At 34.9% G+C, this 23663-nt stretch overlaps 2 protein-coding genes across 2 annotated transcripts; both read left to right on the plus strand.

Moving 5' to 3' along the window:
- The first annotated feature begins 633 nt into the window (after positions 1–633).
- LOC142626437 (phloretin 4'-O-glucosyltransferase-like) lies at positions 634–2422 on the plus strand. Its single transcript, XM_075800257.1, has one exon. The coding sequence runs from the start codon at positions 800–802 to the stop codon at positions 2177–2179; it is 1380 nt and encodes a 459-aa protein (XP_075656372.1). The 5' UTR covers positions 634–799; the 3' UTR covers positions 2180–2422.
- Positions 2423–7693: 5271 nt separating this feature from the next.
- On the plus strand, positions 7694–10031 carry LOC142624444 (phloretin 4'-O-glucosyltransferase-like). The gene has a single exon (XM_075798011.1). The coding sequence runs from the start codon at positions 8412–8414 to the stop codon at positions 9780–9782; it is 1371 nt and encodes a 456-aa protein (XP_075654126.1). The 5' UTR covers positions 7694–8411; the 3' UTR covers positions 9783–10031.
- Positions 10032–23663: the final 13632 nt, after the last annotated feature.

Consider the following 23663-nt stretch of genomic DNA (forward strand, 5'->3'; position numbering starts at 1 on the left):
ACATTAGTCATTTTTCATAGTGGAAACATGCGCATATACATGCTTACATATTCAAATGGATGAATATATTTTTAAGATGGTAAAATAATAGTTTTTAAGATGGTAAAATAATATATTTTTTAAGTCAGATCATCATCTTGAAAAAATTTCTGTAGCCTTCACCGCTTCCATTAGGCCTCAAAGGCTCAAATTCTTGCCCAATACAATGCCAGGTCAAAGTCAAACACGACGCTATCGGGTGAAGAAAATTAGTGCTTTAGATATTGGGGCCCACGCAGAAACTAGAGCTTTAGATGAATGCATCCAGGAGAAACAAGTTGGACTGATCATATATTCCTATTGAAACTTGCACTCATTGGATTGTTTTTGTCAGACCAGCTAGTCCTCGTCGTTTACAATAAAAACAGCAACAACAAGAAATTGAATCACAAAGCCCCACCTTCTCCAAATCGTCACTGCAAACGTCATTAATACTCTTACCTAGTCCACTTTAGTACGTAATTTCTAATACCACAAAAATTTCACAATTTTTGTTATAATTATTTTACATTATGGCTGATTGTCTACCACTTTTCTATAAATTCATTAATTACTTTTTCTCTATCAATTATAGTTTATTATGTGTACGATTGTGGCAAAATTTGTGACTTAAAAGCTACAATTTTTTGCTCTATTTTTAAGCCTTGCTCATCCTTATATGCATTAGTCCATCTATATAAATCTCACAGATCTCAAGTACAAAACAACTATTTTGTTTTTGTTTAGACTTTTCACAATCGTTATCAAATATCAAATAATCATGTTGAAGCAGCAACATAGCCAATTTGTCATAGTTGCATATCCTGCGCAAGGCCATATAAACCCTGCCTTCCAATTCGCTGAACGCCTCATTCGCTTGGGAGTGCATGTCACCTTCTTCACCACTGTTGGTGCCCACCGTCAAGGCATGATCAAAAGCTGTCCTCCTGATGGCTTGTCGTTCGCCACCTTCTCTGACGGCTATGATGACGGAATTGTAGACGATGTTGAAAAACAATGGGATCAGCTCAAGTACAATGGCTCTAAAGCTCTCACTGACCTCATTGTCTCCACCGCCAATAAACAGTGCATAGTCTACACCATGCTTCTACCTTGGGTTGTTGATGTGGCTTGTGAGCTTCATCTTCCTTCTGCCCTTCTTTGGATTCAACCTGCAATGGTTTTTGACATATACTACTATTATTACAATGGTTTTGCCGATGTTATTGGGAATGACAGCGATGACCGACCCTCCTGTTCGATACAGTTACCGGGTTTGCCATTACTCGCTACTCGTGACCTTCCCTCCTTCTTGCTTGCTTCAAACCCATATGCTCTTTTACGCCCTAAATTCCAAGCCCAACTTGAAGCGCTTGAAAAGGAGAGCAATCCTAGAGTTCTAGTGAATACCTTTGATGCATTAGAGCCCGAGGCTTTAAAAGCGCTTGAAAAACTTAACTTGGTTTCAGTTGGACCGCTAGTTCCATATGCTATTTTGGATGGAAGAGATCTATCTAATGGCTCCAAAAATTACATCAAATGGCTCAACTCGAAGTCTGAATCATCGGTCATTTACGTTTCATTTGGAAGCTTATTGGTGTTAAAAAAGCAACAAATGGAGGAAATTGCACGTGGATTGTTGGATTGTGGGAGGCCCTTCTTATGGGTCATAAGAGCTAAGGAAAGTGGAGAAGAAGAGAAGTTGAGTTGTAGAGAGGAATTGGAACAAATGGGAATGATAGTGCCATGGTGTTCCCAAGTGGAGGTTTTGTCACATCCTTCACTAGGATGCTTTGTGACACATTGTGGGTGGAATTCAACTTTGGAGAGTTTGGTTTTAGGGGTGCCAATGGTAGCATTTCCACAACAGTCTGATCAAGGGACAAATGCGAAGCTAATTGAAGATGTGTGGAAGATAGGGGTGAGGGTGACGGTGAATAAAGATGAGATTGTTGAAGGTGATGAGATTAAGAGATGTTTGGAATTGGTTGTGGGAGATGGAGAAAGAAGGGAAGCAATTAGAAGGAATGCCAAGAAATGGAAGGAGTTGGCTATGGAGGCTACCAACGAAGTTGGTTCTTCTTCCTATATCAATCTCAAAGCTTTTGTGGATGAGATTGGTGAAGGTAACCTCGTTGTTAAAAGTGTGCAGGTTTGCTGATGAAATAAAAAGAAGTGTTCTTTTATTTCATCACTCTTATTAGCAATGTTATAGGCACTCAGTCTTGCTCTTGCAACTTGTTATGATGCTTCACATGTAATTATAGAAAGTGATTCTAAGACATGTATAAATTCCCTCTCAGGGTAGTATTCATTGGACACTAAATCATTTTGTAGTGGCTGTCCATGTGGCATGGTCCTCCCTGATTTCAGTTTCCTTTAATTGAGTTTATTGTGAGACAAATATCAAATATGGCTGCTCATAAATTAGCTAAATGGTCTAGGAATCAAAGTTGGGTTGGTTCCTTTGGTTTGGGTTGTTGCCCTCCCAGTGAGTATAGTCATGTAGAAAGGGAGGTTGTCTCTTTTCTTTCCTTGTAATTTGCTTTCCGTTGAATAATATTTTCAACTCTTCAAAAAAATGTTTTTGTTTTTACATCCATACTTTCATATATTAAAATGTGTATATTTTTACATTAATTGTGAAGACTGATATAAAATAGTAGAGATAAATGAGTGTAACGAGTTATTTTCCATGGGCGGTTGATTTATGTTTTTTGCCTTTGTCTTATCTTGTCATTCTTTATTTGTTACAAGGTTAAGGCAAATCAACTATGCAGTTTGGAAAATATATAATTATGGTTTGGTTTGTCCAGTAGCTATATGCATATTAGGTCTTCTAAACATATTTGTGGACCTCACATTCTGTAATATAAAATTGGTTGGTAGCAATTAGCCAATCACATCTTAATGAAATTTCTTGTGCTTTACTATCTAAGACTAAGCAAAACCTGTTCCTATCCCAAAAGTAGAAAAATAAAATAAAAAATAAAGCAAATCCTACTTGTCATATTTATATGCATTGGTAAAGGGACACGTGTCATCACTTTGTACATTCATCAATTTTGGAAAAAAATATTTTGTATCAAATAACATCACGTCATCTGTATTAAAATCCAATAGCCAAGAGACGTGTACAAAAATAATTACTCACTAACACATGTCTTTCATTTGTTAGTGGAGTAGTTATTTGTTACTGACATGTCTCACACTTATTAGATTTTAAAACTGCTAACATGATATCATTTGATACTAAATACCTTCTCTAATTTTGGAATCCAACTTTGCTTGTTTATCCTTTGTAGTCTCCCTTTAGGTTAACTTAGCCTTACTTCTTGTGCGGTTCTATATTGTTAATGCCAGTAATTTTAATTCTATTAACTGCTTTAATTAATCCTTGTTCAATTTAGTTTTATGTATTGTTACTTTTTGTTCAAGTTAGTTCAGTTTAGCATTCAGTTACAGTTAATTTAATCATGCTTGGTCACGTATAAAAAGGAATACCTTATCACACTTTGGTTAAAGTCTTCTTTGTAGAGGTAATATCAAGGACAGGACTTCCACATTTGGATTGTGAAGCATGAAATTGTTGCCTTCACATTGCCCCTAACTAGCCTAATCGATATGTTGCTAAGTTATGCAGTTGCTGCTGAACTGCTGAGAATTCCATACACAACTGAAATTGACAAGAGACTAATAGCACTCATTTTTATTAGTTTGGAAATTAATAATGCTTAGGTGAAACTTTAGAAATCAAAATGACAAAAATGCTTAATTATTAAGCTTCAAAGATTAAAAAAAAATGTTTAGTAGATAAACTTCATGAATCAATAGTATATTTCAACAAAAAAATTATGAAAAATTAGAAGTGCCTTTGTAATAATCATAGGGCATACAATCCATGTCAACTAATTGATGGTCAGCCATAGCAAGACGCCTTGACACAACCAGCTAGAGTTAGAAACTCATGGGAAGCAAAAAGTATCTATGCTTCTCTTTCTCACAACAAATTATATATCTAGGAAACATATATATATATATATATTTTTTTTTTGGTACTAGTTGGCATCTACTATTTCACATATATTTCTACAATTGATAATGTAGAAATGTTTAAACTTTTAAAAAAGTCCACATTTTAACCTATAAAAGTGAATAAAATAAAAAGTAGATGTATGAGAATATATATATATATTTTTTATCAATATGACCTAAGGATAAAAGCTATTACACACATTTACACACCATATCTATATATATAATGTAAGAACACGAAATTAGGCAGCCCAAGCCCACCAAAAACAGTGATGTTGGATTTCCTAAACCCAGTCCAAAATAATAGATATTTGTATAGAAAGTGAGATGAACAAGTGTGAGCTTCGCCCGAGGACACAGATAGGAAAAGAAAGACCAAAAGCTTAAAGTTTTAATATATGAATGGAGCTTTACAAGCTTACCCGAGGACAAAGTTCTTGGTTGTTACAAATACTGTTCATTTTCTCTCAGTTACTATTCTCTCAATTCTTCCTGGATCCCCCTTTATCTGAGAATCTCATTCCTTTATATACTCCATGGCGTCTTGTATCCTAACCCTCCATCTTTAATTCTCCCAAATCTTCTTAGGACACTTGTCCCACTAGACTCCTGGTGAAGGTGGTGGGAGGAACTACTGAGCTGTGGATTTACTGTTCAGGTCATTTCCTCATTAATGCAGTCGATAAAGCTGTTGTCAACCATTCAATGTGGAGGAACATGTGGTACTTTACAAGAAATGTCCTACAAAGTCCCATTCAACTCCTGAGGCACCCATTATATCCCCCACGAGTGCTCCGCGACTTCCCATTCTATCCTCGGACCACCTCACTCCTCGGGCCGTGGATGCTCATTCTAGAAGAATAGTTGAAAGCTACAACGGTGCTTCCCATCTTTGGTCCTCGGGTCCTCACATATAATAATAAGTAAAGTCGAGAGAAACTCAAATTAAAATTCCAAATTAGAGTTCTAATTTTGCACCATGTGTCCTAAATTATTTATTTTTAAAGAGTTTTATATTTCTTAACTTTAGAATCAAATGTGGGACCACATCATAAATATTCATCCAAGTAAATTATTAATTACAAAAACCAAAGAGTCTAGAATATATGAATCGTTAAAAAAAATGGACAATTTATATTTTATACCTAATAATATCTTTACAAATTTTTTTAATGAGTTAACAAAATATAAAAATGACTATCAATAGTATTTAAATTATATATATATATATACATATATATATATATATATATATATATAGGAATTATATTATGCATCTTATTGTATATCTTTAAGTGTATCCATTTATATGCATGGAGTTGCAAGTTAGTGTAAAAATAATTGATGTGAATTACTCATAACCAAGCGTATGTAATAACTAATAATCACCACTACTCATAACCTGATTGTACACCTGGTGCTTCCATTAAGGGGCTGCTCCATATTAAGCCAAGTTTGTGACCGCCCTAAATTTTTTTAGGTTCAATATAATTAAAATTTGGCAACAAACTTGATTATTGACTAAGGCTAAAACTCCACTTAATATTTTTTTATTGGATGCGAATTTTGACAAATCCACCATTAGATAATTTTTTTTTCTTATATCCTCCATGTTTGTAAAATTTCTAGAAGATCAATGGTCAGTAGTTATGTCATTAATTAAATGTTTAAATTTTAAGTTTTTATAGTCTAAAATTATACATAAAAAATAATTTTATGGATCAAATAGTAAATAATATCCGATTAACATGAAATTTGACATGTGTTTTAAGAACATTAAGAATAATCAATTCAACGGTTATATTTTCAAAATGTGTAGTCATGTTAATTTGTTTCGTGAGAATTATAGTCTTAGGTTATAACTAAGTTTGTAACTAAATTTCGTGCTTAAACTTTAGTTCTCTTAACAATATATTAGACCCTTACAAAAAAAAAAAAAAAAAAAGCCTAAGAAAATTTTTATCTAACTATAATTTTGAAAGAGATATAACTTTTATTATCGATAATGAGATTATCATGCAATAATTTCAAAAATAAGAAAACTCATAAAATGAAATTGTAAAACTTTATGTATTTACATGTTTTTTTTTTGTTAATACATGAAGTTATCTATTTATTAGATTTTGTATAATTTAAGTTTCTTAGTGCATTAATTGGCATTGGGGATTGTAAATCCCCCAAATTGTAAATTTATAGCATCCAAACCTTAAAAGTGTGCACTATCCAGAACTCTAATTGGAAAAAAATTTACAATTTATAGCAAGATAGTATTTAAAAAAAAATGTTCTATTGGATTTTGCATTTTATTTGAATATTGAGGTAAATTATTTTATTGTGTAAATATATTATTTTAATATATTATATAATAAAATAAAAATAAAAATATTATTAAATAGTATAATATAATAAATAATTTTTTTTAAATAATAAAATAAGATACTTTCTAAATACCAGATGCTAATGCTCAAATCATCGTCTTGAAAGATATCTTTAAGGCCTTCACCGCTCCCATTTGGCCTCAAAGGCTGAAACTCTTGCCCAATACAATGCCAGGTCAAACACGACGCCATCGCCCATCGGGTGAAGAAAATGAGTGCTTTAGATATTGGGGCCCACGCAGAAACTAGAGCTTTAAGATGCATGCATCAAGGAGAAACAGGTTGGACGGATCGTATATTCCAATTGAAATTTGCATCCATTGGACTGTTTTTGTCAGACCAACTAGTCCTTGTCGTTTATAATGAAAACATCAAGAAGAATACATTAAAATAACAAAGCCCCACCTTCTCCAAATCGTCACTGCGAACGTCATTAATAATCTTACCCAGTCCACTTCAGTGCGTAATTTTTAAAACCACAAAAAATTTCATAATTTTTGCTATAATTATTTTACATGTTTATCATTTTTTTTTATGAATTCATCAATTATTTTTTCTCCATTATCTAGAGTTTATCATGTGTACGATCTGATGAAAGTTGTGACTTAAAGTCAAAAATTTTGCTCCATTTTAAGCCTTGCTCATCCTCACATGCATTGGTCCTTCTATATAAATTTCACAGATCTAAAGTACAAAATAACTATTCTATTTTTGTTCATAATTTTAAAAAGGTTAAAAAACTGAAAAAGAGATTGATTATAAATTTTTAAATTTGACCAAAGTTAGACTGATGGTTCAATCGACAATGCCATAAGTATTTATTTTATAATTTTAAAATGATAAAAATAATAAATTTATGACTAATAATATTTAGTTTTAATATATATAAATTTAGTTTTCTTGCACTGTATTTAAAAAATTAATCCACAACTTATATATAAGAAGTTATTTCTATTAAATATCAAACAAACTCTAATAAAAAAAAGTATTAAATTAACAATAGATGATAACAAAGTTGTATAAGTAAGGTTGTTTTATTATTATATTTATATATTTGGTACTTATATAATTAGTCCAACTGCTTTTTTTTTTTTGGTTTAAATTCGGTGTCAGTGTTGTGGTTATCCAGGATTAGCAAGCAAATGACCCCACCATATGTGCTGTAAAGTAACGTCAGTATCTAGTCAAGGAAGCAAAAAGCAAAAGGTAATAATTAATAAATACACTCCCATTAAATATCACACCCACCTCACCTAGCCAAACTAATTCACACTTCAATTTTCTCCTTTTATTCTTAAGTCCGATCCAATCTCTGAAGTCTCCAAAGCCAAAACTGCTTCATCTATGCTGCACAGCCACTCTTAGTCTCTCTCTTTGCAGCAAAACTCAAGATAAAAAATCAGTGAGCTAAAGAAGTTGAAGAAACTAAAGGATATCCACCTCAAGAAATAGTGAAGGATCACACTCTCTTTGTAAAACACATATCACGGTTCTAAATTCTTTTTACCTATATTTTATATTTTTTTTTTTTCCTCTTTTTGTTGTAGCTGTTGTTCAAAACAGCAGTGTTTTGATCTCTCATCAAACATTCCAAAATCGAGAGAAATGATATGTTCACAACATTTTTACAACAAATTCTAAGTGGCAGGATATTACTGGTTGTTATTGTTGGGGCAAAAAAGTAATCTTAGTGTTATGTTCAAATTTGAACCAATAACAACTAACCACCTATGATTTGTTGTAAAAATATTGTGGACGTAGCACCTCTCCAAAACCAATTCAACCATGCTGGTTTTTCGGTTGAACAGGCTGGTTTTCAATTATTTATGATTTTTAGCTCTTTTTCGGTTATTTGTCATAACCGGACCGGATTAATGGCCGATTTCCGATTGAACCGATCGGATTGGCAGGTTTGATCCAGTTTTTAAAACCATGGTTTTTGTTTAGACTATTTAGAACCTATATCAAATATCAATAATCATGTTGAAGCAGCAGCCGCGCCAATTTATCATAGTCACAATTCCTGCGCAAGGCCATATAAACCCTGCCTTCCAATTCGCAGAACGCCTCATTCGCTTGGGAGTGCATGTCACATTCTTCACCACCGTTGGTGCCCACCGTCGAGGCATGATTAAAAGCCCTCCTATTGACGGCTTGTCGTTCGCCACCTTCTCTGACGGCTATGATGACGGAGTTGTACCTATGGACAATGTCGAAAAACAATGGAATCAGCTCAAGCGCAATGGCTCCAAAGCTCTCACTGACCTTATTGTCTCCACTGCCAATAAACAATGCATAGTCTACACAATGCTTCTACCTTGGGTTGCTGACGTGGCTCGTGCGCTTCATCTTCCTTCCGCCCTTCTTTGGATTCAGCCTGCAATGGTTTTTGACATATACTATTACTACTACAATGGTTTTGCCGATATTATTGGGAACGACAGCGATGACCGGCCCTCTTGTTCGATACAGTTACCAGGTTTGCCATTACTCGCTACTCATGACGTTCCCTCCTTCTTGCTTGCTTCAAACCCATATGCTCTTGCATACCCTAAATTCGAAGCCCAACTTGAAGCGCTTGAAAAGGAGAGCAATCCTAGAGTTCTTGTAAATACCTTTGATGAACTAGAGCCCGAGGCTTTAAAAGCGCTCGAAAAACATAATTTGGTTGCAGTTGGACCGCTAGTTCCACATGCTATTTTGGATGGAAGAGATCCATCTAATGGCTCCAAAAATTACATCAAATGGCTCAACTCGAAGTTCGAATCATCGGTCATTTACGTATCATTTGGAAGCTTATTGGTGTTAAAAAAGCAACAAATGGAGGAAATTGCACGCGGATTGTTGGATTTTGGGAGGCCCTTCTTGTGGGTCATAAGAGCTAAGGAAAGTGGGGAAGAAGAGAAGTTGAGTTGTAGAGAGGAATTGGAACAAATGGGAATGATACTGCCATGGTGTTCCCAAGTGGAGGTTTTGTCACACCCTTCACTAGGATGCTTTGTGACACATTGTGGGTGGAATTCAACCTTGGAGAGTTTGGTTTTAGGGGTGCCAATGGTAGCATTTCCACAATGGTCTGATCAAGGGACGAATGCGAAGCTAATTGAAGATGAGTGGAAGACAGGAGTGAGGGTGACAGTAAATAAGGATAGGATTGTTGAAGGTGATGAGATTAAGAGATGCTTGGAATTGGTTGTGGGAGATGGAGAAAGAAGGGAAGCAATTAAAAGGAATGCCAAGAAATGGAAGGAGTTGGCTATAAGGGCTGCCTACGAAGTTGGTTCTTCTTCCTATAACAATCTCAAAGCTTTTGTGGATGAGATTGATGAAGTTAATGTTGAAGCATCATAATAAGCTACAAGACTAAGTGCCCATAACATTGCTAATGAGATTGTATGTTTGCTGATGAAATAAAAGAGTAATTATAGAAAGTGATTCTAACACATGTATAGATTCCCTCTCATCTACTAAGGACAGTATTCCCTGGGGACTAAATCATTTTGTAGAGGCTATCTATGTGGCATGTTCCTCGCTAGTTCCAATTTCTTTTAGTTAAGTTTATCGTGAGGCAAATATGACTGCTAATAAATTAGCTATAGGTTGTCTTTTTTGTTTCCTTGTAATTTACTTTCTATTGAATAACATTTCTAGTTTTTCAAAAAAAAGAAGTGTTTGTTTTTACATCCGTACTTTCGTATATTAAAACGTGTAATTTTTGCATTAATTGTGTGTATTAATATAAAATAGGAGAGATAAACAAGCGTTACAAGATATTTTGTATGCACGGTTTATTTATGTTTTTTTACCCTTGTCTTATCTCGTCTTTCTTTATTGTTGCTAGGTTGGCAAATCAGCTAAGCAGTTTGGAAAATATATAATTATGGTTTGGTTTGTCCAGTAGCTATATGCTTATTACGTCTTCTAAACATTTGTGGATCACATTCTATAATATAAAATTGGTCGATAGCAACTAGTAAATTACATCTTAATGAAATTTCTTGTACTTCACTATCTAAAACTAAGCAAACTTGTTTCCATCCCATAAATTAAAAAATTATAATAATAAAAGATTAATCAAATTTTACTTGTGATTTTTTTAAATGGAAAATGTCACTTCTAAGTTTGAACATGCTAATACATAAGAAAGTTTCTAATGATTGAATAAAAGATCTGAAGTTTAATTTTCGCCTACACCAAAAACCAATTAATACCTTGTCTGATAATAAATAACGCAATTAAAAAAAGTGCTAATGCAAATAAACAACTGAAGCCAGTAACACACACAAGCGTGTTTCATATGTTGTATGCACAAAGGTCATTCATTCACATTTGTATGGAAAAAGAAAGAGAAGATAATTACTTGCATATTATTGTTTTATATGTGTATGCACAAAGGTCCTCTGTTCATATTTGTATAGCATAAGAAAGAGGAAGATAATTACTTGCATAGGTTTATTGCTGGTTTTTTTCCTCTCTCTCTCTTTCTCTCTCTAGATTTTCGGAGTATGAACTATGAAGAGTTTATGCATGTGTGAAACTTCCTCTCTTTCTCTAGATTTTTTTTTTCCTTTTATTGTTAATCAACTTCATTTTTACAAATTCAGAAAAAAATAATAACGATAAAACTCCATTTTAACAAAAACAACCACAGACCATCAGAAATTCAAGACATATCGCACTAGAGAAATTTAAGCTTGCTAAGTTCCACTATTTTCTTTAGTATAGAACTCACCAAGAATATTATCCTTTGTGGATAAATAATGCCAGTCACAAAAAATGCCAACAACAAAAATCCATGGGCATCTCATAATTTAGCCTTTTCTTCCCTTTTTGCTGAGCATGGAGGCATTAACAGCTCATTTGTCAAATGTTTTGTTGTGAAATAGATGTCACATTTAGTAATGCTATAGTTTTTTGTTTCACAATTTACAAATTAATAAGTTGTATTTGAATCCAGCAAAAAAAAAAAAAAAAATTTGTGATTGATGAATAATAGATCCTTGCTCACAACTCTTATTAAGTACCAATGACCTCATATTATCTCAATAATTATATAAAAAACTTTAAAAAATTTCAAGTCATAGTGATAATTGTTGTGTCCCAAATAATATTATCACAAATATTAGCAATTCAAAATAGCAATTACACACAATAACACAAATATTTACGTGAAAAACCCTTTTTCTTTGAAGGGAAAAACCATGGGACAAACTCCGAATAATTTTACTATTGTCAAATCAATTACAATAATTCTTATGTATGCCTCATGGCTAAAGAAAAACATCTCTCTTATTTTTCTTTGCTCTCACACACACAAATTATCTATCTTAAAGGCGGCAATCATTTTTCTTTATTCTTCAATATACGACAATCTCTTTCTTTTTCTGAAGCGGCACCTTCAAAACCACATATGAACCTTATTTAAATAACCCTAGCCGCAAACCCATCCTAGTAGCACACAAATACTAAATCCACTTGAACTAGGAATACTAGCTAGCCACGAAATAATAATACAAGCTCATATGTGGGCTTTTGCTTTGTGGGCTGGACCACGTGCTTTATGCACCCAACAATCTCCCCTTCTAGCCCACCGATGGGAGGAGATCTTCAATCTAGCTCTTCAGTTCAGATCCATGTTGGTCAAGTCGACTTCAAGCTTGACCTTCTTCATTATCTTCACCAACACTGAGAACACTGAGAACACTTCATCAACGTCAATCCCTTTCATTCTCAAATAATTAATCTCATCTTGGATATCCTTAATCCAATCATTTGGCTCCCCCTCATTAGAAGCCCAATTATTTTTGAAACTAACAGTTCGATGTTCTCCAGCAATCCTCTTCTCATGAGGTTCAACAATCTCTAGTAAAGGATATTGCTCCCCCTGCTCAAGACCTCTAGGATATTTCACTTCATCATCATCCTATGTAGCCATGGCATCTTCATATTCTTCATCACCTACCACTTCCTCTTTTGAAGCACTATTAGGCACTGAGAACTTCACCCTTTTGGTTTCAACACCATTAATCCTAACACACCAAAAGAATCCCTCATCAATAGTGTGTAAAACACTATTGAAAGTTTACTTAGTGTGTAAAACACTTATGAATGTTTAGACCCCCAAACACAAATTTACAAAAGTAAGCTTAAATTCAAACAATAGATGTGCGGAATATGAAATATAAGCAATACCTAATTCGGCAAACTACTTTAACACATAATTAATCATAAACACAGCAACAATTAATGGTTAAAGAGTAAGGGAAGAGAGATGCAAACAGAAGATAACACCGGCACGTCTTATCGAAGTGGAAATCAAAGAACTCGGCGAAAAACCTCTCTGCAGCCCTCCAAGTGGTAAATGAATTACTAAAAAATCAGTTGGGATACATTAATAGTAATAAACCCTCCAAGCCTAATCTACCTGATGCACCTAAGCCCTCCAAGCTTCTTGCTCTAACAAGGTTACGTCGAACCGTGTTTTCTCTAGCTTTTTGGATTTCGCAATAAGCTCCATATTGCATCTGCCATCCTTGGCATCTTCCAATACTTCCCAAAGCTCCAACAACACTCTCAACACTTTAAATATGTGTGGGTAGTGTTTGGGTACAAATTTCCTCTCAATGGGTATAATAATGGGAGAGGGAAGGAGAAGAGACTACAAAAATTTCTCTCTAAGAATGAGTAGCTCTCTCTCTCTCTAATGAGGTGGGAGTATTGTAGAAACCTCTCTTAAGATTTTTCTTTCAATAACCACCCCTACAGTTCGTGGATATAAGGGTATTTATAGTAGGGTATGAGATGGAATGTGAAAAGTTAGTTTTCAGCAAAACAGGGTGCACTAGCAAGTCACTCATGACTAGGATGAGTCGCGAGTTAACAGAAAGGCCAGATTATACTTTTTGTCCTATAGTGATCCAACTGTCGCGACCCTTCAACTTCCTGCATACTTCACATGTGTGCCACATTTTAGCAGGTTGCCACTCGTGAGTCAGTCGCGAGTTCCAATCGCCAGTTTGCTCCTTGTTGCAAACCCTTGATCAATTCTTCACATTCTCTCACACATAACCCTTACGTTATTCCCACTTAAATACATGGTTTCTAAATGCTGAATTACAAGCAAATTTGGCACGGAATAAAGCCAACACATGGTTGAATAAATTCTACCTTACAATTTCCCCCTTTGGCTATTCCATGACATAACCCTAAAATAGACTCTAGACTTAAATGTGAGTTTGTGAACAATGGCAAAACCCACTCACACCTAAATCTAGAAGCTGTGATGAACTTGGAACAAAATTCTTGTAACCTGAAACATTTGCACAAAACACATTAGACCCTCAAGGTATATGTAAAGTTTTAGACTCCTTAATACAATATGTTTAACCTAATATTAAGCCAAGTTGATTAACAAGTTTGTTAATTTAAAACTAAGTTAAACAAATATGTATAAAACAAATATAATGCAGAAAGTAAAGAACACAAAGATCTGATGACCCAGGAAAACCAGACTGGTAAAAAACCTGGGAGGATTTAACCTAGCTATCCTCAAGGTAAAACAAATCCACTATAAAAGAATTGAAGTTTGTACAATAGAACTTAGACCACTAACATCCTATTGCTACCTCGATTAGAAAACTTACTACCATGACCACGTGATATGTGAATCTTGATTTTCTTGAAAGTTCTTTATGCAGCAACTGAAACGATCACCAAGTTCTTGACATCAATCTTGATCTTGATAAATCTAAGTGTGTATGAAGGTAAACACCTCTAGGTCTCACAAGAGATTCAACACACAGCACATCAAAGACTTCTAAAACGTAGCTAGGGTTTTTCTTTTTATGTGTGAAGTAAAACATAAAACCCTACACGTCAAACGGGCTTGGGCTGAGTTGGAAATTCTGCAAAAAATTAATTCTGCACGATTCTTGATCGATCGAAACGAATCTAATTTTTGATCGATTGAGCCTTGTAGAATTTGTCCACTAATTTTTGCAATCACTTGATTCTAACTTTACATAAAAACATACTTTGAGCAAGCCTAAACCTAGACTCTCTGTTTTGATCATGGTTTGCCAACACATTACGTATTGAAGTTCTAATACATTAGTCCCTAAGGTCTTAGAACCTAACAATTACTCAAAGTATATTTTAGTTGTTATGGATGATTTTACTAGATATACTTGGGTTGTGCTTTTGAGAGATAAGGCTGAGGCTCCTGAAAAGATGACACACTTGTGTAAGAAATTGCAAGTTAAAAAGGGTACTGTAATAGCCAGAATCAGAAGTGATCATGGGAGAGAATTTGAGAGCACTAAACTGGCTACCTTCTGAAATGATCAAGGCACTCATCAAGAATTCTTTTCACCCAAGACACCACAACAAAATGGAATAGTGGAACGGAAGAATAGGGTTATTCAAGAGATGGCTCGTGTGATGCTAAATAACAAGAAGATGCCCAAGTTTCTTTGGGGAGAAGCAGTTAACACTACATGCCATACACTCAACCGAGTGTATTTCAGACCTGATTCCAAGAAAACTCCATATGAACTCTAGAGAGGAAAGAAGCTTATTGTCAAATATTTCAGAATATTTGGTAGTGACTGCTATGTTTTTCATGATAGAGAGAATCTAGAAAAGTTTGATGCAAAGAGTGACAAGGGATATTTTCTGGGGTATTCTTCCACCAGTAGAGCATATAGAGTGTACAATCTGAGAACTAAGACAGTCATGGAATCTTCAAATGTGGTGATCAATGATGAAATATCTTCAGAATCTCATTCACAAGACACTCCTTCGGTTCAAGAAAAGACTATGGAGGTTGATAATTCTCTTCCTGAGGATTATGTTGGGAAGCATAGTGAGTAAGAACTACAATTGATAAATGATGCTGTTTCAGAACCATCGGTTTTAGAACTATCTACACCTGTTCATGAAATCCAATAAGAACAAAGTGAGCCTAGTTCTTCATCTGAACAAAAAGGTACCTCCACATCTTTGGTCAAAGGTCCATCTTCTAGAGTAAAGCTAAATCACCCTGTTACAAAAATATTGGGTAATCTGAATGATAACATGAGGTTGCGGTCTAAAGCCTTGAATGTAATTACTCACTCATGCTATCTATCCCAATTCGAATCGAAGAAAGTAGATAAAATACTTCAAGATGCTGATTGGATAAATTCTATATGAAGAACTTCATCAATTCGTTAGAAATTATGTGTGGGAGTTAGTTCCTAGACCAAAAGGAGTGAATATGATAGGAACCAAGTGGATTTTTAAGAACAAGTTAGATGAACATGGTGCAGTTGTTAGAAACAAATCAAGACTTGTTGCTTAAGGATACACACAAGTGGAAGGGATTGATTTTGATTAGACTTTTGCACCTGTAGCAAGATTGGAATCCATTAGGATACTCTTGGCCATAGCTAGTCATTTGAATTTCAAGTTGTATCAAATGGATGTTAAGAGTGAATTTTTGAATGGGATGCTGCAAGAAGAGGTGTATGTTGAACAACCAAAGGGTTTTGTTGATCCTCACAGACCGGATGATGTCTACAAGTTGAAAAGAGCACTTTACGGGTTGAAACAAACTCCCAGGGCATGGTATGATAGGTTGACTACCTATCTCATTGAGCATAGATTCAAAAGAGGATTTGCAGATTCTACTCTCTTCATACGAAAGGATAAAAATTATTTTGTAGTAGTTCAAATTTATGTTGATGATATTATTTTTGGTGCGACTAATGATTCTCTTGCTATGTCTTTTGCAGATGAAATGAAGAAGATGTTTGAAATAAGTATGGTTGATGAACTAACTTATTTCTTGGGATTGCAGGTGAAGCAAACGGATTCTGGAATTTACATCAACCAAGCAAAGTATGCCAGAAATCTTGTCAAGAGATTTGGACTTGAAAATGCTGCACATGCTAGCTAACAAATGATCCTTCAAGTGAGTCTGTTGATGTTACCCTATATAGAAGCATGATTAGTTGCCTCTTGTACTTAACTGCTAGTTGACCAGATATTGCTTTCAGTGTTAGTGTATGTTCTAGGTTTCAATCAAATCCTAAGGTTTCACATTTGAATGTTGTTAAAAGAATCATAAAATATGTTAGTGGAACTTGTGATTATGGATTGTTTTATAGCAAAGAGTCGGATATGTCTCTTGTTGGATACTCAGATGCAGATTGGGCCGATAATGCCGATGATAGAATAAACACTACTGGTGGGTGTTTTATGTAGGGACCAATCTTGTTGCTTGGATGAGTAAAAAGCAAAATTCTGTCTCTCTGTCAATTGCGAGGAAGAATATATTGCTGCTGGAAGTTGTTGTTCACAGCTTCTTTGGATGAAAAAGCTTTTAGGTGATTATGGGATAGCACAAGACACCATGGTTGTCTATTGTGATAATTCAAGTGCTATCGACATCTCTAAGAATCTTGTTCAACATTTTAAGACTAAACACATAGAGGTTAGATATCACTTTATTAGGGATTTGGTTGAAAGAAAAATTGTGACTCTTGAATATATCCCTACTAAACATCATAATGCTGACATCTTTACCAAACCTCTTGATAGAAGTAAGTTCAAGACACTTTGTTAAGTGATTGGTGTGTAACTATGTCCCTAGTCACCCTTAGCCCTTCTGGTCCTTGTACTTCATCTCAATACTCATTGTGACCATTCTTCTTTTGCTGTTTTGTTTTTCCTTTTTGCTTTTAGGAATTGCATTGCATTACACATATGCATTTCATGCTAGGTTGCCTTTTGTTTTTCCAAAAATTTAAAAAAAAAGGGAAAAGGAAAAATGTGTTTTGCATCATATATCTTGGATTTTGTAATCAAAGTTGGCCATAGTATTTTTACATAACATGCTTGTGTACCTTGTTTAGCTTGGATGAGCTTAATGTTATTGCACTTTGCTAGTTTTAGCTATGTAGTGCATGTTGTGTGGGAGTTGTTTATAGTTTTTGATCACATAATCTTGATTTTGAAGTCAAATGCTTTTGATTTCTATGACTAGAACTTAATGAAAAAGGTATAAATAACCATCTCACCACTGTATACTAGCCCATTATGAACACCTTAGTGCATATCACAAAATTTTGTACTCAAGAAAGTGTAGCACATGCACAAAAAGAACATAAGGTGTAGCCTCGAATTAATACTCAAATTGGTGTGTATATTATTGGGTTATAATAAATTCACAATGAAATCAAATTGTTGTGTACATTATTTGGCTTATATATCAATTTAACAATGAAATAAAATTGGTGTGTACATTATGAGGTAAAACAAGAAACTTCCATGATTGCAAGCTTGTTTTCTAGGAGATGTGGGAGTTATATGATGTAACTTTTTAGGTGATAGTCTCTTTCAAACTTATGTGATGAATTCTATAGAAAATGTGATTAATTATTATCTATTTATCACCTCACATGTATCTCATGCTTCTGCTAGTTGCACACACTACACAAGCTATTCCTTGCTAAACGTAGTATATGATATTGTGTGTGAATGTGTTTTGGCCATCCAAGATTATATGTTCCTTGATTTTAATGCAAAATGTGTTTAATGTTTGAGTTTTGGGGACAAATTGGTTGAAAACTTGTTTTTGAAGATCTGGGTTAAACTCATTGTGGGGCGTAAAAGGACCCAAGTGGGCATTTGGGCCCTTGGGCTTTAGCAAGGAGGGCCAATCTGTTCTTGGGCTAAGAACTTGTTAGTACTGCGGATCGGCCCATATGCCGAGGGTCCGAGGACACAACCGAGGGTGAGTTTCTCCTCGGACAGACCCAAGAAAACTCGTAAATTCAGTACGAAGGCCAAGGCAGAATTCTGGAAAGACTGTTGGTTAAAAGGGGGAAACCCTGAACCTTCTAGATACATCGGTGTTTGAGAAACACCAAGAGCAAAGGCTGCCACCTCCACATTAAAGACTCTGCACCTACCTCCCTGGCCGCATTAATGGGGAAGTGACCCTTGAACAGTAAGGCTAAAACTTTTGGTCACTATTCAAAGACACTAAGGGAAGAAATATCTCGGGGGGAGGGGGTTTGAGCAAACACGTGGATAAAGCATCAGAAAATGAAGTATTTAAGGGGTGGGTGTCTGTAACTAGGGGAGAGAATGGTAACCTTTGAGAAAGAAAGAGAAATAATACAGAAGTAGTCCTCGGCTTACGTCCGAGGAGGTCTATTTGCAATTATCATTTGTTATTTATAAGTGTTTGCACATCTTAGCCTGTTATTAAGTTCTCAGTACTTCTAATCTAGATTTCAAGCCCACACTCTACAAATTTCATTGTTTAAGGCTCATTGGGCCTGAGCCCGTGATTGTCTTTGGGTCCAGGTGCACTTGTGCACTTACACTCATGTGTTTTTGAAAAACTTTTAAACTCATAATCATGCATTTCAGTAATGAAATAAAATGGTTAGAGTGATTTGTGCTTAAATCATGCATTGTTTTTCAAAATATTCAAAAATCCAGATTTTCGATCGATTGAATTTGTTTTTCGACTGATCAAAAATGCGTTAAAATTTTAGGTTTGAATATGCCTAGCTTGATTGGTGCTTGATCAATCGAATCTATTTTTTGATTGATCGAACCTCAAAATCGATTGATCGAATTTCGAAAAGGGGTTTTTTTAAAAGGCTTGCCCTTTCACGTGTTCTTCATTTGTTCAAAAGCTTTTTAAACCTTTTATCATACCTTTTCTTTGACCGATCCAATCTAAGCCATTTTTGTCGTTTTCCTCCACAAATTTCTCAAGGGTTTTTTTCTTCAAGTACTTGTAAGTCTCTTTTACCTTTTCTTTTTCAACTTAATCACATTTTTCATGAAAATTTCGAACATAAGAATTTAGGGATTTTTGTTCATTTCAATTGTTTATAATCATTTTTGTTTCATGGCTTTTTGTTCTTAGATGTTATAAACTTGATTCCCATGCATTAATTTGATAAATTTGTTGGTTTAAGAACAATTGGAAATTCTAGGGCTTGGAACTTTGTGAAATTGGGGTTTTTGTTCAATTGAGGTTATTTTGATGAAATTGACTTGGGATTTTGATAAATTAATTCATTGTATGATGTTTCCTAACTTGTATGATGGTTAATTGATCAATTTGGTTTAATTTTTGCAATTGGGTTTTTCAAAATTTGGGATTTTTGGAATAAAACTCTATGTTCAAGTGGTTTCTAAAGTAAAATTGAACAAATTTCAATGCATTAGAGCATGCATCATATGTGCATTCATTACATGCATCATATAGATTGTTATTTATTGAGATTTTTGTGCTCTAACCATCTCTAATGCAGTTTGCCCTTTGTTTTTTTCTTTTTTTGTTTTGTTTTCTTTTTATTCTAATCTCTTAGCATCATGGTTAGATAAACTAGAGCCAACAAAAAAACCACTGCCCCCTCTATCCCTATGTTTGAGAGTGATAGGTTTAGAACCGAGAAAAACTAAGAAACCTATGAGAAGCTTAACATTTATAGGTCGGTTTGGGCTAAGCGTAAGGTGATTCTAGATGTGCTTAATAGGGAAATTAGGTGGAACTTTGAGAGTAGGGGCTGGTTACCACTCTTAGATGTAGAGCATCTCCTGTTGCTGCTTTGATTAAAGAGTTCTATTCGAACCTCTCTGTCCACTCCGATGATTCCAACATTCAGTTTGTGAAGAGTTGGATAAGGGGTGAAGATTATGTCATTACACCCCAGGTAGTGGCCTCTGCTCTTGGTGTACCTTTGGTACTGCAGCCTGTGTACCCTTACACTGAGGGCCCTCCGCTTGATGACATTATGTTCTTATTCACCGGTACTTCCATTAGATGGGGTATTGATCCTCGGATCACCTCCCATGAGCTTACTGAACTCAATTATCTATTTTTCCAGATTTCTTGTTATTCCATTTGGCCTATCTCTCATTTACACACTATTCCTCTCGTGAGATGTGCATTTTTGTATGCTCTCATCACTGATGCTCCTATTAGTTTTCCTTCTCTTTTTATTAGCTCTTTAGTTGAGGTTCATAGGAGTAGTACTAAATCTCATGGTCTTTTCTTTTTAGTTTTTATTCATAGGATTTTGTTAGACTTAGTTTTAGAGGACTTTCTTGCATCCGAGCCTGTTCATATTATTGCTTCCATAGGTGCCACCTTCCTTAAGCAAAGAGTGGCTCAGACGAAAGCGAGCTCTAAATGCCTTAGAGTTGAGTCTTCCACAAGTGATGCATCTAGGCCTCCTTCTTCAGGTGATCCTACTACCGAGGAGTATGTCGATCCTACCGCTGCTATTGATCCTCCACCTTCTTCTTCGAGTGATTCATTTCTTCGAAGTATGTTGGATACTGTCATGATCGTTCAGGTGGCACATGGACAGATTTTGTTGGATGTGCTCACGGAGCTTCAGGCTTTGTGTGCTAATTTGGCGGGTGCTAGACAGTCTACTCCACTACCTCCTTTTGATGATGAGTCTTGATTGCCCTTTGACAATTTGTCACAAAAAGGGAGAGTACATATTATGCTTGGAGATAGGGGGAGTTTTTGTTAGATTGTATCTAGGAGCTCCTTGATGTATTTCATTTTATTTTGGCTCATGATATATTTCTTTTTGGTGATGATGTATTTTCTTTTTATGAGTTGTATATGTTAGGGGGAGACACTATGCTTTATGCTTTGTTTCTTTTATTGTTTCTTGTTTCACATATGGTACATTGTTTATTGATTTATATTATGAGGTTATTCATGGTATATGTCTTTTGTTTTATGTTTTGTGAAATCAAGAATTTATTTTGGTTTACTTGTATTTTTCACACATGCGTTTATCTGTTTGTTGAGTGTTTCAAGAATATACAGGTTAATTCAGTTGTGGCTACTGTCTACACTGACAACTGATAAATAGTAGTTATGATGAATTGTGTTTAGGGTATTTTAAATTTAAATGGGTTGTTTGTAACTTTGAGCATTTCATTTTTGTGATGTATTTTGTCACGGACTGCCAAAGGGGGAGATTGTTAGGTTCTAAGACCTTAGGGACTAATGTATTAGAATTTTAATATGTAATGTGGTGGCAAACCATGATCAAAATATAGAGTCTAGGTTTAGGCTTGCTCAAAGTATGTTTTATTGTAAAGTTGGAATTGAGTGATTGCATAGATTAGTGGACAAATTCTGCAAGGCTCGATCGATTAAAAATTAGATTCGATCGATCAAGAATCGTGCAGAATTAATTTTTTGCAGAATTTCCAACTCAGCCCAAGCCCGTTTGACGTGTAATGTTTTATATTTTACTTCACATATAAAAAGAAAAACCCTAGCTACGTTTTAGAAGTCTTTGATGTGCTGTGTGTTAAATCTTTTGTGAGAACTAGAGGTGTTTACCTTTATACACACTTACGGTTATCAACATCAAGATTGATGTCAAGAACATGGTGATTGTTTCAATTGCTATATAAAGAACTTTCAAGAAGATCAAGATTCACAAGTAGGAGAACTTGTGGTTGCAGTGGATCAGAAAGAAGTAGTTCGTGGACTTGGAGTTGTCACGTAGTCGTGGTAGTAAGTTTTGTACTCGAGGTAGCAAGTTTTGTACTTGAGGTAGCAATAGGATGTTAGTGGTTTAAGTTCTATTATACTATCAATTCTTTCATAGTGGATTTGTTTTACCTTGAGGACAGCTAGGTTAAATCCTCCCTAAGTTTTTTACAAGTTTGGTTTTTCTGGGTCATCAGATCTTTATATTCTTTACTTTCCACATTATGTTTGTTTTACACATATTTGTTTAACTTAGTTTTAAATTAACAAACTTGTTAATCAACTTGGCTTAATATTAGGTTAAACATATTGTATTAAGGGGTCTAAAACTTTACAGTATGGTAAGTAATAAAAGGACAAGTATAATGTAACAAGTAAATTGCGATCAAGTAAACATGATGTGAAACACATGAGCAACTTGATCATTGTTGAGGATTCTTTTTTTGTCCCACATGACACTACTTCATTGGCAATCCATGCCACATAAACATATTATTGATTTTTCGGGTAAATCTATTTAAACCCAAAATAAGCTTATATCTCATGGATTGGGCTCACATGGCCCACAAGATCCTTACTTCAAGAGGCAGATTCATAATCCACATTTCCTCTTCATCAATTGGGATCATAACCCTACGACATCATCAACATCAACATATGAATCGGGCTTAAGCAATGAATCAAAACTCATGGCCCATATTACCTTTCTTACACTCATGGTAAGCAGCTTCTTCAACAAAAGCTTATATTTACGCAAAATGACAACAAAACCCAAGGTATGTCATCTCATCTTCGGCTTATGATCCAAGTTCATGAATCTCTTTGGGGAAACTTTGGGAGTTGTGGTTTGGAGGGCCAAGAGGTATGTTTAGTGAAAACGATTTAAAGTTGATGAAAGAAACATGTTGCTTAGTGTGCCTTCTCCAACTCCTTGAACTCTGACAAGTTTGTGTGTAGCAGGTAACATATGGTAAGCATCTCTTATCACATGACACTTAAATGATAAAATTCCCCATTACTCTTTTCAAAAAATTGATATTCATCATATGACAAACACTCAAAAACTCCAGCCATCTAAATATTGAAAAAAATAACTATTCATTCAACCTCCAACTGTTCCTATACAAATTTAGAAACTTCATTATATTATTCTACATAAACTACATTACTACTTTTAGCTAAAATTCAACTCAAACACATGGGCTAATCTAATTGGCTATCTTTAATCTCCAAATATATAGAATATTCAGGATATCTCTAATACTCAGATGTTGTCTGCCACAATCAGACCAAATATTCCTCTGCCAGCTGCTTGAGCAGAGCGTTAAATGCTCTTCTTGCTCACCAAGATTAAGTCACAACACAAATGAGACCTTAAATAGATCTATAAAGCTTCATTAACTTTCAACCAATCATTCTATTACTTACTAAAAATGTGTTGTAATAGAATCTTGGAACAAAAATACAAACACCCAAAAAGGAAACATTTCCAGCAGAACACTAGCAGTGCGTTTAGCACTTGACACCTGGCTGAAACTGATATCATCTGCCATTTAATGCTGAAATCCCAGCAACCTGACATCTGACCTCATTTGCTTCTGCCCTAAGCAACAGCTGTCTTATGACAGCTGTGATAGCTTTTCTTGACAACTGGGACAACTTTTTCAGAACAGCTGTGACAGCTGACCCAGCAGCCT

This window comes from Castanea sativa, chromosome 2, assembly GCF_040712315.1.
Source record: "Castanea sativa cultivar Marrone di Chiusa Pesio chromosome 2, ASM4071231v1".
NCBI lineage: Eukaryota > Viridiplantae > Streptophyta > Magnoliopsida > Fagales > Fagaceae > Castanea > Castanea sativa.